This window comes from Protobothrops mucrosquamatus, unplaced genomic scaffold (assembly GCF_001527695.2).
Source record: "Protobothrops mucrosquamatus isolate PMUCROS unplaced genomic scaffold, P.Mucros_1.0 scaffold343, whole genome shotgun sequence".
In the NCBI taxonomy this organism is placed as follows: domain Eukaryota; kingdom Metazoa; phylum Chordata; class Lepidosauria; order Squamata; family Viperidae; genus Protobothrops; species Protobothrops mucrosquamatus.
In genome coordinates this window covers 96,859-112,308 of record NW_015386680.1, presented here as the reverse complement: position 1 = coordinate 112,308, position 15,450 = coordinate 96,859, and the positions used below count along the sequence as shown (strand labels likewise).

The 15,450-nt window shown below is 44.1% G+C and overlaps 1 protein-coding gene across 1 annotated transcript in view; it reads right to left on the bottom strand.

Moving 5' to 3' along the window:
- Positions 1–11,054, bottom strand: part of FBLN1 (fibulin 1) — a 51,167-nt gene extending 40,113 nt beyond the window's left edge. The window contains exons 1-3 of the mRNA XM_015815463.1: positions 10,915–11,054; positions 10,493–10,660; positions 6,963–7,015 (exon numbers count right to left, since the gene is read on the bottom strand). Of these exons, the coding sequence (XP_015670949.1) occupies positions 6,963–7,015; positions 10,493–10,660; positions 10,915–11,054 (361 nt within the window). The remainder of the gene's footprint in view (positions 1–6,962; positions 7,016–10,492; positions 10,661–10,914) is intronic.
- Positions 11,055–15,450: the final 4,396 nt, after the last annotated feature.

Below are 15,450 nucleotides of genomic sequence, written 5' to 3'. Positions count from 1 at the left end.
CCCATCAGTTGGGGGGGGGGAGAATCTCGGTAATATCGATGCCAAAGGCGCTTCAAAACTGCACCCGACGGGATCCCCTCGCTTCGCTTTAAGCCGCCCCAACGCCAGAAGAAGAAGAAGAAGCCAACTCCGCGGGGAGGGGAGGGGAGGGGAGGGGGAAGGGGTCGCGTCCCCCGAAGCCTGCCCGTTTCCCCCGGCGGTTCAGGCCTGCGGGGACCCGCTCGTCCGCTAGAGGGCGGCAGGAGGGACTCTCGCCTCGCTCTGCTGCCCTCCGGCGGCGGCGCGGCCTTTTGCGAGCCCGACGGGGCGGCGCGGCGCGAAGGGGCTGGCCGGCGGCCCCGAGGATGCTGCTGCTGCTGCTGCTGCTGCTCGGAGGTCCCGCTCGCGCGAGCCCCCGATTGCGACGTCGGTCCCCGCCCGGCTTCTGCGCAGCCCCCCTCCCTCCCCCAAAGCCCGCGCCTCCTTGCAGCGCGGCGCCTGTGCTCGGAGCGTACCTTGTGCCCGGCCGGAGGGCGGCAGCAGGAGGAGGGCGAGGAGCAGCGGGCCCCAGGGTTGCCGGCAGCGCGAAGGGTCCATGCCTGGGCCGGGGGGGGGCGGGCGAAGAGAGGCCGTGGAAGTCAGAGAAGCGTCCCCCGCTGAAAGCTGCTCTGCTCTGCTCTGCTTTGCTCTCTCGCGCTGCCGACGGCGCCTCCTCCTCCTCCTCCCGAATTCGGGGTTGTAATGACTGGTTTCACAGGGGTCCGAACCGCCCAGGACCGGTTGAGAAAGGAGCCTGTAAAAGGATTCCCGACCGCCGCCCCCCGCCGCTAAAAGTAATTGGGGAAAGAGTTCGTCCAACGCCCCCTCCCTCCCTCCCTCCCAATGTATCCCGCTTGCATAAGGCTGGAGGCCGTCTGGAGGTCGGCCCTTCCCTGAGTGGTATGTTGAATCCAGGGGTGGTCCTTCTCTCCCCCCCCCTTTTTTTTTTAACCCAAAACCACCCACTCCCCCTCTTTTGACTTAGAAACTTTCGGGAACAAGGCAGGGGTTGCCGCGGCTGTCCTCTTTCAAACAGAAAGGGAAATTCTCTGAAAAGCGGCACAAGGAAAAATGTCTAAATTTCAATACCATTCTGCACGCGCAAAAAACCCCAGAAAAATAAACCAGACAGAAAAAAAAAATTAAAGGGGAGAGTCTCCATGTTGCAACTGGGGTGGATAACGGTTTAATCTTTGGAAAGGAGCAACATCTAAAACAAACTGCCGCTAATAACAAGAAAAGTGAGTCACTTTTTGTTCTAATGAAAGCACATTCACATCTGGTTTTATCTTACTCAAACAAGATACAATCGTGGTTCAAGCTGAGGATCTCGGCTAAAGTCCTTCCATCTCCCTCTTCTTCCGCTCCTTCCACGAGGAGGAGATAAGAGAGGTCAGGTGTCACTTCGGGAATCATCCTGGTTTGTGCTGCTTGGCCACAGCTGGGGAATCTATTCCATCTCCTGGGTCAACTCCTCTTCAAAGCCTAAAGCACCTCCGTCCCAGGCAGGAGGAGGTTTCGTGCTAGTAAAGTTCCCTGCCTGGGGATGAATATGCCTTAAGGGGGCAGAAATGTTCGCATCTTATTTTACTACTTCAGTATTGAATACTTGTTATCCAGGCTCTCCTGCGTCTAGCCTGCCTTGGCCGATTGCAAGCAAGGTGAGTGTAAAAACCATCAAGAATCTGGCTAAACTCCAGGCAGTTACTTCACTTTCACATAAGGTATCTCTGTGTGTGTGTGTGTTTCTAAAAAGGCTTTAGTAGGCCTATTGCAGCTTCCATTGAACAAGATGTCCAGAATCAACTTCTGACAACTTCTCTAGCACAAATGCACTGCTTGGTTATCTTTTCCAGGCTCTTCCCAGGTATTGCTGTCAGGCTGATTGGTGTGTAGTTTCTGGAATCCACTCCCCCCCCCCTTTTTTTTTTCTTTTCTTTTTCTTTTTTTTTTTTGTAGATTGGAACCGCTCCGGGATGGTCCTGGCAACGAAGCCCTTTGGAGTGAAGAGGTGTTCTCTTCCAATTCCTTGCCTGTTGTGACCTGCATTCCTATTCCGTCTCCTGTGGTGCGGCTTTTGGTAAGTTGGACTGTTTTTCCCCCTTTTGCACGAAGACAGATGCAGAGAATGAATTAGAAACAGTTCTGCTTCTCCCCTGCTACTGGTTACTTCCTTGCCATCTTCTCCCATTAATGGACTGATTGTTTCCTTGACTTCTTTCTTTACACTTTTTTTTTAAAATGGCTTTAATGTAAAACATTTGGACATCTGATTCAGCTCAGCAATCCAATCAGCAAACCATGTTTTATTTCTGTTGTGCTTGGCGCACAGAGCTCCTCGCCCCACTGCTTATTTACTATTCAGGCTGCTCCAAAACTCAAAATTATTTGCTTTTAACTTGCTGACTTCGCCACTGACATTTCCAGGAATGGAGCCAAGTTTTGCTCAACTGCAGGTCCTGTTAGAAGTCTCTTTACCCTAGTCAAAGGCACTGAACCTCGATATCTGTGTATTACCTTTGCTTTTCATCCTGGTCTATTTTATTCTATTTCTATAGCTGTTGGACTCCTGTCACTGTTCTTCTGTAAACATTGTCTTCCTGTGCCTCTAGCCATAAATCCTTAAAGTTAAAGATTAATAATAGGAACACAAAAAAGAAAAGGAGCCAGCAGGAAGGAAAAGTTTTGATAGTTTGCAAAAGTTCCAAGATAGATGTAGCTGTTCTCTGGGCTGCTAGTTACACCCCTAGCCAACTTCTGATAACAAACTCAAGATATTTATTGCAGTTGTAAATCTTTCCCCAAAGTAACACAAAGCACATTGCAAACACAAAGCTTTCTGTGTGGAAAACAAGCAGAAGAGCTTATCGAAAGAGTTCAAGTGACAAATTGCGATTTCAGGAAGATCCAAAGATGGTCCGTTTCTTGTCCAAGAATCCAGGCAATCCGACAGAGTCACAGGTAGGAAATCTGATCATTTTTTGTCCATCTCTGATGCCCTGGATATGAGCTTCACCAATCAGTTGAACGTGTTTCTTTCTTTCAAGGAGATGACGTAACTTCCTTTGCTCACCTCTTCCTAAGGATCTTGCGTCCTTAGATCACCTGACCCAAAGCTGGTACCTGTGTGGCCTCAGGGGCAGGTGCTTCCCTCGGCTCCTTCGCTCCTGGGGCCTTCTTGGGAGAGCAGTGAATGGCAGGGAAGGCGGAAGGCGAGACTTTACGAAAATGGGCCTCCTTGCTGTGGAGAACCTGCAGGAACGAAGCCAGCGATTGTGGCGGTTGGTCCGACCATGAGACAGAATAGAAGAGCAGAGTTGGAAGGGACCTTATAGGTCATCTAGCCCACCCCCCACCCGTGCTCAAATGTTAGGAGTTTACCTGTTTCATGCCACTTTTGTGATGAAAACAAAAATAATACAGGTCTGGCTGCTTGTTTTTAATTCAAAAAGAAAAACAAATATTCCTTTACTACTGAGGGCACATCTTATAAACAGTTGTTTTCCAGGGTGTAACTGCTGTCTCTATCCCACTATTTACAAGGTAACGTTGGACAAGTCCAGAAGGAAAAAATAAAAATGAACTTTCAGCCAGGAGGATAAGTTAATGGAAAGTCCTTCACTACATTTTCATCATTTGCTATTATAACCTTTTGCATTTTATGTAGCTTATGAAGTAGCTGATAAATACATGGAGCTTTTAAAAAGCATGTTGTGCAGTATATCGTGTGCTGAATTACTTACTAATGATAGAAACAGTAACAGTAGTGCAGATGCTGCCAAGACTTAAGTCTTCCTTGGCTGATTTCTAGGAGAGGTCAGGTCATTCCCACGTTCAACCAAATCCATTCCTGAAATCCAGTTATGGCCAGGTTCTTCCTGGAGGCAGAGTTAAAAGAAACCAGATGGCTGCAATTTTTCAAATGAAGTCTATTTTTTTAACATGTGTTTTGTAATCACAGTCACTATCTTGACTTTTTTGACGCCTGCCTGCCTGCCTGCCTGCCTGGACCTTTGCCTCTTCTCTGCTGCATCCTCCTGTCAGCCTGTATCGCAGCCTCAGACTTTGGAGACTTGGCAAGCCTCCCCGAGAGAGGACTTTTTCTCTTTCTCAAAGGCTAAGGCTGGTGATTCCCAAAGCCTTTTCCCCCCCTCCTTTTATGTATCCGTCCATTTAACCTCAGAGGGGATGGAGATAGATCAGCACGTTCTGTAGGAAAATCCAAAGTGCATTGCTTGACTTGGAGACCTTGGATGCCGAGGGCCTGAACACGTTTCTACGCCACTCCATAAAATCCAGTGAAAATGGCACAAGGCCCCTCTTATAAAACCAGGAATGAAACTCTAAAGAATCCAAGAAGTGGATTCAAACCCTCCCCTCCCCGTAGGAGCTTTCCTTCCCCTCCTTCCAACTGACAGGGTATTCTCACTGCGGGAAGGGACAACTCGCCATGGCCAAAGGGACAAATCACTGCAGAACAATTCAACAATTCAATTTAATTATTTAAAATAATTTTGAAAATATTTTAATTTTTGTCATTCACATTTTATTTTGTCCCTCCTTTGGCACTCTTTCTTTAATGATTCTATTCCACTATTTCTTCTGTTATTAGTGTAACTTTTGTCCTGTGGCGAGTTTTCCCAGACGCCCCCCCCCCTCACTGTGTTGTTTAGCCATCTATGAATCAGTTCCAAAATTTTTGCTCCATGGAAAAAGAGCCGCCTGAATAAGGACTGCTCAGGTGTATGGTGGAATTAACATTAACCATTTAAGATGTAGGTGCCTGCAAATTAATACACGACAGCAGCTTCTTAAAGAAGCACGAACTTGGCTTTGTGACGGACGGGACAAAGGCCAGCAGGCCGTCCTTGATGTACATCTACAGTTGGGACCTGAATTTCCCTCGTAACTTGGTGCAATTATAAGGCGAGTCATCAAGTAACCAGAGCCAATTTTATGATCATTTTTACAGAGCTCATAAAATGAATCACCACGGTCATTAAGTAAATCATCTGGTCATTAAGTAAATCATCTGGTCATTAAGCAAATCATGTGGTTATTAAGTGACTCTAGCTTCTCTAATGGACATTTTTTGTTAGAAACTAGGTGAGAAGGTCACATATTATGATCGCATGACTGCAGGATGCTGCGATTAGCCGTAAACGCAGATAGGCTGCCAAGTGCCCGAATTGTGGTCATGTGACCGGGAGGGGTGGTGCAACCGTCGTCAGTGCAAGGGCAGGCTGTAAATCACTTTTTTCAAAGCCGTTCATTGTCATAAATGAACGATTGTAAGTCAAGGACTGTCTGTATTCTAAAAGGATACCATTCGATGCATGCAGACATATACAATACAGGAAGTCCTCGACTTAACAACAATTCATTTAGTGACTGTTCAAAGTTACAGCAGCACTGAAAAAAGTGGCTTCTGACCGTTTTCACAGTTGCATGCACCATGTGGTCACAATTCGGAGGTTTGGCCACTGGTTCATATTTGTGACCATTGCTGTGTCCCAAGGTCATATGATCACTTTTGTGACCTCCTTACAAGCAAAGTCAGTGGGGAATCCAGATTCACTTAACAACTTTTCAACTGCAGTGATTCACTTAACATTTGTGGCAAAAAAGTCATAAAATGGGGCAAAACTCACTTAACAAAGGTCTCACTTAGAAATTTTAGGCTCCATTGTGGTCATAAGTCAAGGACTACCTGTATGCCTATTTTCCTTTCAGAACTGGCAACATTATGAAGAAGGTGGAAAAGGTGTAGCAAATAGTTAACTAAAAAAAATTAAACGTGTGATCAAAATCTGTCCTGCTTCTACACACATTTCTTTGTTGCGGTCACCATCTGAACGTTTTTCCTCAGCCGTTCCCCGTGGGCCCCTCCTCTGAGCTGGCCTCTAACCGCTCGGTAGGGCCCCGGAGAGAAAGAGCTCTCGGTGCTCTTCAGGGAAGGGTGAATACAAGCAGGGGATAAGCTGATAAGCAGAGGAGACCCTGTCAGTCCCGGGTCTGGTGGGCTGGCTCAGATTTTAGCTCTGGAGGGAGGACAAGATACGGCAGGACCCAATCCAAGGGCGGGCAGGCACCACGGCAGAGGAAGATCTCCGGGGTCCCGTCAGATGATTTTCCTTAGCAGATGGAACCCATGACATGCTTTTTCTGCCAGATCTGATGGGATGGGTAGGTGTACCTGGGGGGATGGGTAGGTGTACCTGTGGAGAGGTGGTTCCCTCAAATATCATTTTTTTCCATCAAAATTTCACATCTGTATTTCCAAATCCACATAGAAATTTCATTGGAAGTTCAATGTGGAGGGACTTTTGTTTTCAACTGACTAGAGAGGTTGCGTCATCTTTGGTCCGCAAAGTGATAAAAATGCTCCTGATGGAATGTGGGCTGACGAAAGAAACGATAGCTCATTTCCCGTGCATTTTATGGGCCAAAAAGTGCAAAATGTACAAAAGAACAAGGAGAGCGTTTTCTTAGAAATGCCTGAATTTCAACATAGTCCATATCCAGTCCCTTCTCCTCCTTTGGCTAAGCATGGGGGAAGGACTTTATACTCAAAGTCTTAAGTGGTATGTCTCCCACATCCCTCCAAAGATTAGTAAGGAGATTAAGGCTTGCTCCATTCTGAAGCAATTTAAAGGATGTCTTTTACAATTGTTTCCCCAAGAAGTGGGTGGAGAACCCTCCATTCTGATCCTCGGTATCATTTCCAAAGACAACATTTGGTTCTTATTTTCGAAAGATAATCATACAAGTCTAGCAGAAAAACAACAAGACCATCATTGTGCCACAATAATTAGTCAGACATGCCCCATTCCAAAACTATGTGTTACTAAGGTTCTCAGAAACTCTGGTTATCGTTATTCAACATGTCCAACTAAAGGTTACGTTTGGTTTCCTCGGTGTTATCAGAATGAGCTAAACATTACCCTTTTTGTAGTAATGGAAAGCCAAGAGGGTGTGGGTTTGACTGTTAGGATTACTGCAGAAAAATAAACAATTGCTATCAATCTCTGTTCCATAGAAGACCTGCATATTGCACAGATCAGAAGCAGGGCTGAGAAAATATCTACAAACCCCTCCTCACAGCACTGTTTTATTTCTAGGTATATTCATCCATGTTGTATGGCTATAGTATCTCATCTTCTCTACTACCCCTCTCTTATTGGTATATTATTATGATGATTATTACTCTGTTGTTTTGCATGTACATGAGAGATAAATTCCTTATGTGTTTAGTCACAGTTGACCAATAAAGCTAGTCTAGTCTAGTCTATTTTCTCTATTCTCTGCTCTGCTCTACTCTACTCTACTCTACTCTACTCTACTCTACTCTACTCTACTCTACTCTACTGGCTTAGAAGGTTTTTTTTTTAAAGTTGCCAACTGCTGTTGAGAATTGGCAGGGAGAATAATAAATAGTGTCACATTTGTATTCCTCTCCCCCACCCATATTTTCCTAAAATTATCACATGTACTCAGTCCTGGCCATATTGTGATCAACTGAAAAAAGCTTTAGACTTGCATCCTGATTAGATGTATTGCTCTTGTTTATATTTCTGTTTTAACATTAGTGTTTACCAAAGGTAATAGACGTTTCAGTCTGAACCTCCGAGCTGAGCAATGTTTTTTTTGTTTCAAAGGGAAAAACGAGTTCAGGGGCTCCAAGGGGAATGATGGCCTTCCACTCGGTTAGAAAGACTAAAAACGCTGCAGGTGGTGGAACTTCAGCTTGATGCTGCAGCACGGCTGGCTGGGGAATTCTGGAAGTTGAAATCCACACATCTTAAAGTTGACAAGGCTGAGAAACACCGACCTGGATCAAGGTAAAGGAACTAATATTTCCAGTGGATTGAGGAAAATACACAGCATTCTCCCCAGATTCTCTGGAATTCCATGGAGGAAGAGGATGCTCGGGGGAATCCAGGATTGATCCAAGGGGGTTAAAATGCACCACACTCACTGGCAAAGGCCAATTAATGTAAGTCCCAGAGAGCTGGAGCCTTTTCATCTATTGCGAAATAATTTTGATCTCAGAGAGCTGGGAATTGTGCAAACCATATGGTGCCCGTTAGAAAAGCTTTGAAAGCTCTACTACAAATACTGTGCAGATTGCAAGGAACATATTAGAATTACAGCTTTAGTCACCATAAGTTTTATCGGTCAGGAAGTGGGTTGAAAGACCTGGCAACAATCAGCTAATTAAAATATGCAGGCAAAAGCCTGCACTTTTTTGGCACTTTGGGCTAGAAATATGCAGAGGGAAATGGAGAACTGCTGTTTATGGCATGCACATCTGTTGAATCATTTTGCCTGTTATTTAGATTTTGATTGGCATAAGTGCAGATATACAGTGACACGGTCAAACTGTTTAATTCCAGAAAGAGTTTTAAGCTGTCTTGAGAATATCATTTGCTGAATTTGGGACTTGTTTCTCATTGAAATAATAAAACATCTATCATCATCATCATCATCCCCATCCTAGCCATGGTCCATCCACTGCAGGATCAGGGGCATCTATCGCAGGTTTCCAACCAAGACGGTCCTGGGCTTCATTTTGCCAGTTGGGTCCGCCCTGCTTGCTGATGTTGTTGATCCATCTCGCTTTAGGTCTCTTTCGTGGACCCTTTTGATCAAGTGGGATCCGTTCTATGACCGCCCTGGTCCACCTGCCCTCAGTTCTTCTTGCTATGCGACCAGCCCTTTTCCATTTCCGTTCTTTGAGTCTCTTGATGGCATCGTATAGAGTTAGAGTAACCCTACTTATGGGAGAAGTTTCTATAAATGGGCGTTTCTTTATTCACTGGCTTACAAAAAAAAAGTTTAGTGAGAATTATACCTTGTTGAAATTGGAAGAGATTTCACGTAAAGATGATACAATTGATTTCTGCACTATCAATCTAGTTTTTAAAATATCTATTTTCTGTTTGAAATAAAGCTCATTTATATGATAAAAATTGTAGATAAACAAAATAGCAGTCCCTCTCAGCCGAAGATGCCACTCTCAATAAACTTTTTTTTTTTTTAAAGATAATGTTTCTACATTTGCAATGACTAGTTTGTGTTTTGGTTTCCTGTTCTGCATATGAGTTTGTAGACTGGCCAACTGTCTGCCTTGAATTAGCAGAAGATATTATTAGACACAAAGCCTGTTTCTGAGTCTGCAGCACTGTGACTGGAATTGGTTGCAAAATTCCTTGGGAAGGGAGAGGGGAACCGGAGGCGTTCTTCCCTTCTCCAGGATGGACCTCAGCCCTCTGGAAAGGCCTCCTCCTGGGGGTGACGGTGGATGCGTTGGTAGCGGCCTTTTGGATCCTGCTTAAAACCGATAGGCCAAAGGGAAGACGGGTGGGGGGGGGATGACTCTGCAAGATCCTTTGGCAACGGTACGATGGACATCTTTCCTTCTGCCTCTCTCTACCAGCTCCCTGGAAGCCCAGCAGGCATTTCCACAATTTCTGGGGGAAATTGGGGTGGCTGAAAATGAGGACGGTTTCATCAACGGAGGTCACGTTATTGCTGATAAAGTAATAAATGAAGGTACTTCTGACTGATCATCAAAGCTAAGTTAAACCTGCCGCACCGCCTTGAAGTCCCGTGATCACATTTTGGGGGCTTGGCAGCCAGTCCACACTTAACGAGTGGCTGCAGCGTCTTGGGGCTACGCGGTCAGATTTTGCAATAGTTTTTGTTGCTTTCTGGGGAAAAACAAAAATTACAAAACACTTCCTTTCAATAATCTGGATTTGGACTCATGACCGCATAATTTGCTTTAGGACCATGGGATTAACTTAATTATTATAAAAATGTACTTAAAATTGACCAAAATTCTGGACTCAATCGTTGCCATAATTTGAGGACGACCCTATTGCGGTTTCCAGCAATGTAGCCCAGAGATTAAACAGCAGCATCTCTGCGTCCTCCGGGTGGTTCCCGTTGTGTGGATAGGCAGAGGCCTCCCTTCCATTGGCTGCCACCTTCTTTCTTTCGTCTGCCTGGCCCTTTTTTCTTCCCCCCAGTGCAGGTGACCCGACAGGAGAGGAGCTGTGACTTCCTCCCCCACCAACTCCGCCGTTTAGCCGAGGATGGATACGGAAGGATGGGTGACAAGGAGCTCCCACTCTGCCTCAGGGAAAGTCCCTTCGTTTGTCCCATCGATTATCAACTATTACGCATCGTTGTTGCACTTGCTCGGCTCGGCTCTTCTGACCTTCAAATTCACAGTAAATGCGGATACTGGCGCTTTAAGATCCTTGGACCGTCCTCGTCACTTCCAGAACGGATCCCTCTGCTACTGAACTCCACCTTTGACGTTTGAAGAGGGCACCAAGGCTGGACGTGTTGTGGAGCAGATAACAAACTGTGGTCAGTTTTAGTACTGTGCGCTGAAGCAGGTTGGTGGTGTGGAGGGTCAGACTAAGATGGTTTGGTTTCTGCAAAGCTGGGTTTTTCCTCTTACCGAGCACCTGGTGGATGCCGCTTTTTGCCATCTGGTTTTTCTCTCTTCTTAGGCTGTGCGGCAGCTTGGGACAGCAACGGACGTGGCGCCTGGACGTGGCACTTGCTCTCTTCGACAGTGGCCAGCTGGGCCATCCTCTCCCCAGGCTGGATTAAAGGACTAAAGGCCCTGCGATTCCACGAACTCCACTGAGATTTGTGGGACAGTGTCAGGCCTTCCAGCTAGTGTGTTTTATTCCATCTGTGGGACAATTGTATGTTCCCAGTTACGGTATGCCCCCCCCATTTAAGAGAAACACAAGATGAAGAAGATAGAAGTTCAGTTAAAAAGGATTGTGGTAACAGAATCTTGCAAGTTTCCCACCGCTACTCTCAACTGCTGCATCCACTAGGGAGGCCGCTCCCTAAGTCTCTTTCACTGACCGCTCCGTAGACTGGGGGCTCCACACGTCCTTGCCTGATGGTTCCCCAGGCGGCGCCCCTTCTTCCCCTCGCTCCCCCAGGGCATCCACACGTTCCATGGCCCTAACTTTTACTACGGAGAGCATGTACGTTTCCAACATGGTGGCTTATAAATTGAGAGCATTTGCTAATGATTTTTTATATTTTAGCAAGACCCCAAAAACAGTATAGAATATTTGATGAAAAAACTAAATGAGTTTGGAGCTTTAGCAGACTTTAACATAAATCAACAGAGAACAATAATGGTTGCTAAGAATATGACCTCTCAGGACTATGAAATATTAACAAAAAAGTCAGGTTTTAAGGAGGAGAAAAAGTTGAAGTATGTGGGGATGACATTGACAAATACAAGTTCTAAACTGTTTCAAAATAACTTTGTGCCTCTTTGGAATGATATTAAACAGACTAATTGAGATGAGATTAATTACAACTATCTTTAGTGGGTTAATCTCTGAAATCTCTGTAATTAAGGTGAATGTTTTACCAAAAATGCTATTTTCTGATTCAGACTCTTCCAATATTTGTAACTGATACTCCATTTAAACCATGTCAGTTTATATGGCAAGGGGAAAAAACAAGAATTAGATATGCTGTAAATTATTGCAAGATGCTAAGAAAAGAGGAGGTTTGGATTTACCAGATTTCAAATTGATGCCTGTCATTTGGTCTGGTGGCTCTCCAAATAAGATCTGAACTGGAGGGACAGGAATTAAGATTTGGATGGCACACCAATTTATGCTACGATAAGGTCAAAGTAAATGCTGGTTTCAACAACCAATTTGTTAGACATGCCATCCTAAGAGTTTGGAATAAATATAAAGTAAGGTTTACTGCAAAGATGTCTCTTTGGGATATGGCCTAGGAGGGCTTTGTTTTGTTTTTTTCTTTTCTTTCGTTCTGTTCTGTTTTGGAAAAGAAATGTAATCTATCAACCTGCCCCTCAGTCCATAAGGGAGTTCATGAGCAAGACACGGTCCAACTACGCAGACAGCCCTCGGCTTACAACCGTTCCTTTAGTGACTATACAAAATTACAACGGCACTGAAAAAAGTGACTAATGGCTGTTTTTCATACTTATGGCCATGGCAGCAGCCTCATGGTCACGTGATGAAAATTGGGGTGCATTTATGACAATTGCAACGTCCTGGGTCACGTGACTCCCTTTTGCAACCTTCTGACAAGCAAAGTCAATTCACTTAACAACCATATTAGTAACTTAACAACTGCAGTAATTCACTTAACAACTGTGGTAAATGGTCATAAAATGGGGGGGGATTCATTTAACAACTGTCTTGCTTAGCAATGGGAATTTTGGCTCTAGTTATTATTGTTAAGTCAAAAACTACCTGTATTTTAGATTAAAATGCTCTGGGATGAAATCCCATATTGTTAGTTATGGGTCACTGTACATTTCAAATCAAGAAAATGGGGCTTGATTGACTAAATTATGTTTTAAGTAAATCATGAGTAATTTTTTAATACAAAGTCAACCTACTGAGAAAGCTACATGTCTTTAATATCAGAGCCAATACTCCACTTTAATTTCTGGCCACTTTGGAGAGCTGCTTCAGCATATTTATTTCAGTTAATTCTGTTGCAACTAGCCAGCGATGGGGAAAGTCAGGATAATTGTAGGAGCGCCACAGCTGGACTTCAAAAATCAGAGGACCTATTATATAGAGGATAGCAAAGAGGTACAAAAATCCCTGGTTTTTTGCTGCCCTCTAGTGATCAACTTGAATTCTGGTCTAGTAGCTTTAAGTAAATGTACAGTAATTCAAAAATGAACCAATGCTAAACTTTATTTGTGCTTTACATTTACGTAGCTGCCTATTTAACAAATGTGACTCTTGGCAGCATACAATAAAGAACAACCATAAAACAACTATTTAAAACATTCCGCAATAAAAAAAATCAATATTCCTTTAAGAAGACCAAAAGAGAGCTTCCTTGGCAGTGCAAATATTGTAGACATCTCCGAAATCCTCCATTTCCCTGGAATCACCAGCCCTCTCGGGACGGGCTGCCCTCCGTGCCTGAGGGCTAATTCGAGGTCACTTCGTTGTAGGCCCACAGTGAGTTGAGTACACAAGGTGTTAGACTCTCCTCCAAGGGAAATGCAACTAGCCAGGCACTAATGTCTTTAAGGTATTTCAAATGAATAAATCTCCTTTCTGTTACAGAAACTGCTTCACTGCTGGTCGCTTAGGGTCAAGAATTCCACTCCCGGGCAGGCAGAGAGAGACAGAGAGAAAGAAGGCTACAGCCACCATGTGAGTAAACATTCATATTTTTCCAATTATAAAAAAAATTAAAAATGAAAAGTACAGTAGCTTTTCTTTGCTTTTCGTCTTCCAAATAGCAAGGTTTACTGTAAATCATTTTACCTTTTTTGTAACTGAAAATGTTTCTAGGTCAGAAAGAGATGGTGATTCCTTTTGGGAGCATTGGCAGGAAGGAAACAGTGATTGCAATTAATTAACTATGGAGGAGGAAGAAGAAGAAGAAAAAGTCTCACAAGGGTAGCATGGGTAGCTGAGCTAAATATGGAATCTGGGAGGCTGAGCAAATCATAACCTTCTGCCACTGAAGAGCTCTTTGAGCTCTTTTAGCAACTGGCCCCAGCCAAGCTGAAGGGAGCCTGGTTCTGGGCTGCAGAGGGTGTGGACCACACCCTCGTTCATTCGCACCTCACAACTTAGCCACCCTTAGAGAGTATACACCAAAAGGGGTGGTCCACTATTCAGCCAACCCACGGACCAGGCCACTGACGGAGGGAACCTGGGCCTTCCAGTCCCACAGGGTCATCTTCATGGAAGAGCTGAACCAATTCTGCCTCTAATTTAAACGCTAAACCTAATTTCAGAAAACCTGGGCAGCTGTTCCTGCCTAAAACTAACCGGACGTTGTAAGAAGGTGGCGAGTCTGAGCCTCCGCTTCAAAAGCTCACATGTGGCAAACAATTGTGTCGTGTTGTATCTGGAGGAGGAACGGGAGCCTTCTCAGATACCAAAATGTCATAGGAAGCCCTCTCCCCTTAATTCATGCCTGGATCTTTTGAGTCTGATTATAAAGAGAGAATCCACTAATCCTTTCCAAACTTAAACTATACTGGAAATTAACATGTAATGTCTTCTTCAGATCGAGCTCAATTCCTATTGGACAAATCCTTTTTCTTTTTTTTGTGGGGGTGACTTCATAATCTAGCCTAGAGCCCAATTCACCGGGGATTCGTGATGACTGTAGGTAGCCCGTTTCAAAAGGATGTGCTTCATATGTACAATATTAAGTGTACAAGCTTAAATCCCAGCTAGATTAAGAAGATTCCTCTACGTTAAGAGATAAATGTTTCTCTCAAGCACACCATATATATCAAAAAGGCAAATTATGTTTTTGTTTGGTGCTAATTAACATTACTGGAAAAGAAAAATGTGAAAGATGCTCTTTTTTTTTTTACATATGATGGATTTTATTAAATTCTGAGTCTATGACTGAACTCAGACTATTGCACCCGTTCTTGGGCAATGCATTTTAGGAAGGACACTGATGAAGAAGAAGAATGTGTCCAGAAGAAAGGAACTAAGCCTGGAAGGACAGACATGTGAGAAAGAAATATTGGACGGATTTAGCTTAGGAAAGAGAAGAGAATTGCAGAAAAACATGACTTAAGTATTCAAACACTTGAATGGCAGTCATGTTGTAGAATATGGAATAGCGTTATTCAGAATTGCTGCATACTCTGAATTCTCTTCAGATGATCAAGTTCATTTGTCTAAAGTTGTTCCAGAACACAGGACGAGGAGAAAAGGAATTAGATTTTGGCTGGACATTGTTTTTTAAAAAATGTATTGGTAAGAGCCACTGAAAAATGGAGACTTCCACAGCAAGTCCTGAATTCTGCCACCTGTTGGGCCTGTGGCGGGAGGCAGCCGTGGTGGGCAGCAGGATGGATTGGATGGTCTCCAAAGTCCCTTCAGAGCTGGGAAAGCATCGTTGGTTTGCAAATAAAAACGATGTGCGGCAGCAACGATGCGCATACTTCAGATTCAGATATATTTCAAAAGCAGAAATACATTTGCGATCCTTTCTAATTGTTTGACTATGTGAGTTAGCATTAGCATTTTGAAATGATTGCATTTCAGCACAGTCGATCAAATGATTATTTTTTTTATTATGGCTAATAAAAATATAATCTCTCTCCCCCTCCCTCCCTCCCTCCTTCCCTCTCTCTGTGGAGGGGGGAGGGTTCCTTGAATCCTAGAGAACCAGCTTCCTTTTCACATGATAAATTCATTGCTCATTTATTTTTACCTTCAGTAATGAAGGCAGATATATTTCTGCCCCTGAGTCTCAAGGCTCATAAAGTCAGAGATGTGTTAGAAAGCTGCACTGTTCAGATAAGAGTTATCAAAAGGGAGGTTTTTTTTTTCATTTGGCACCTAGCAGGTTGTTTGCAATTCCTGTCATCCTTCTCAATTTACTTTAGTGCAAATGGCT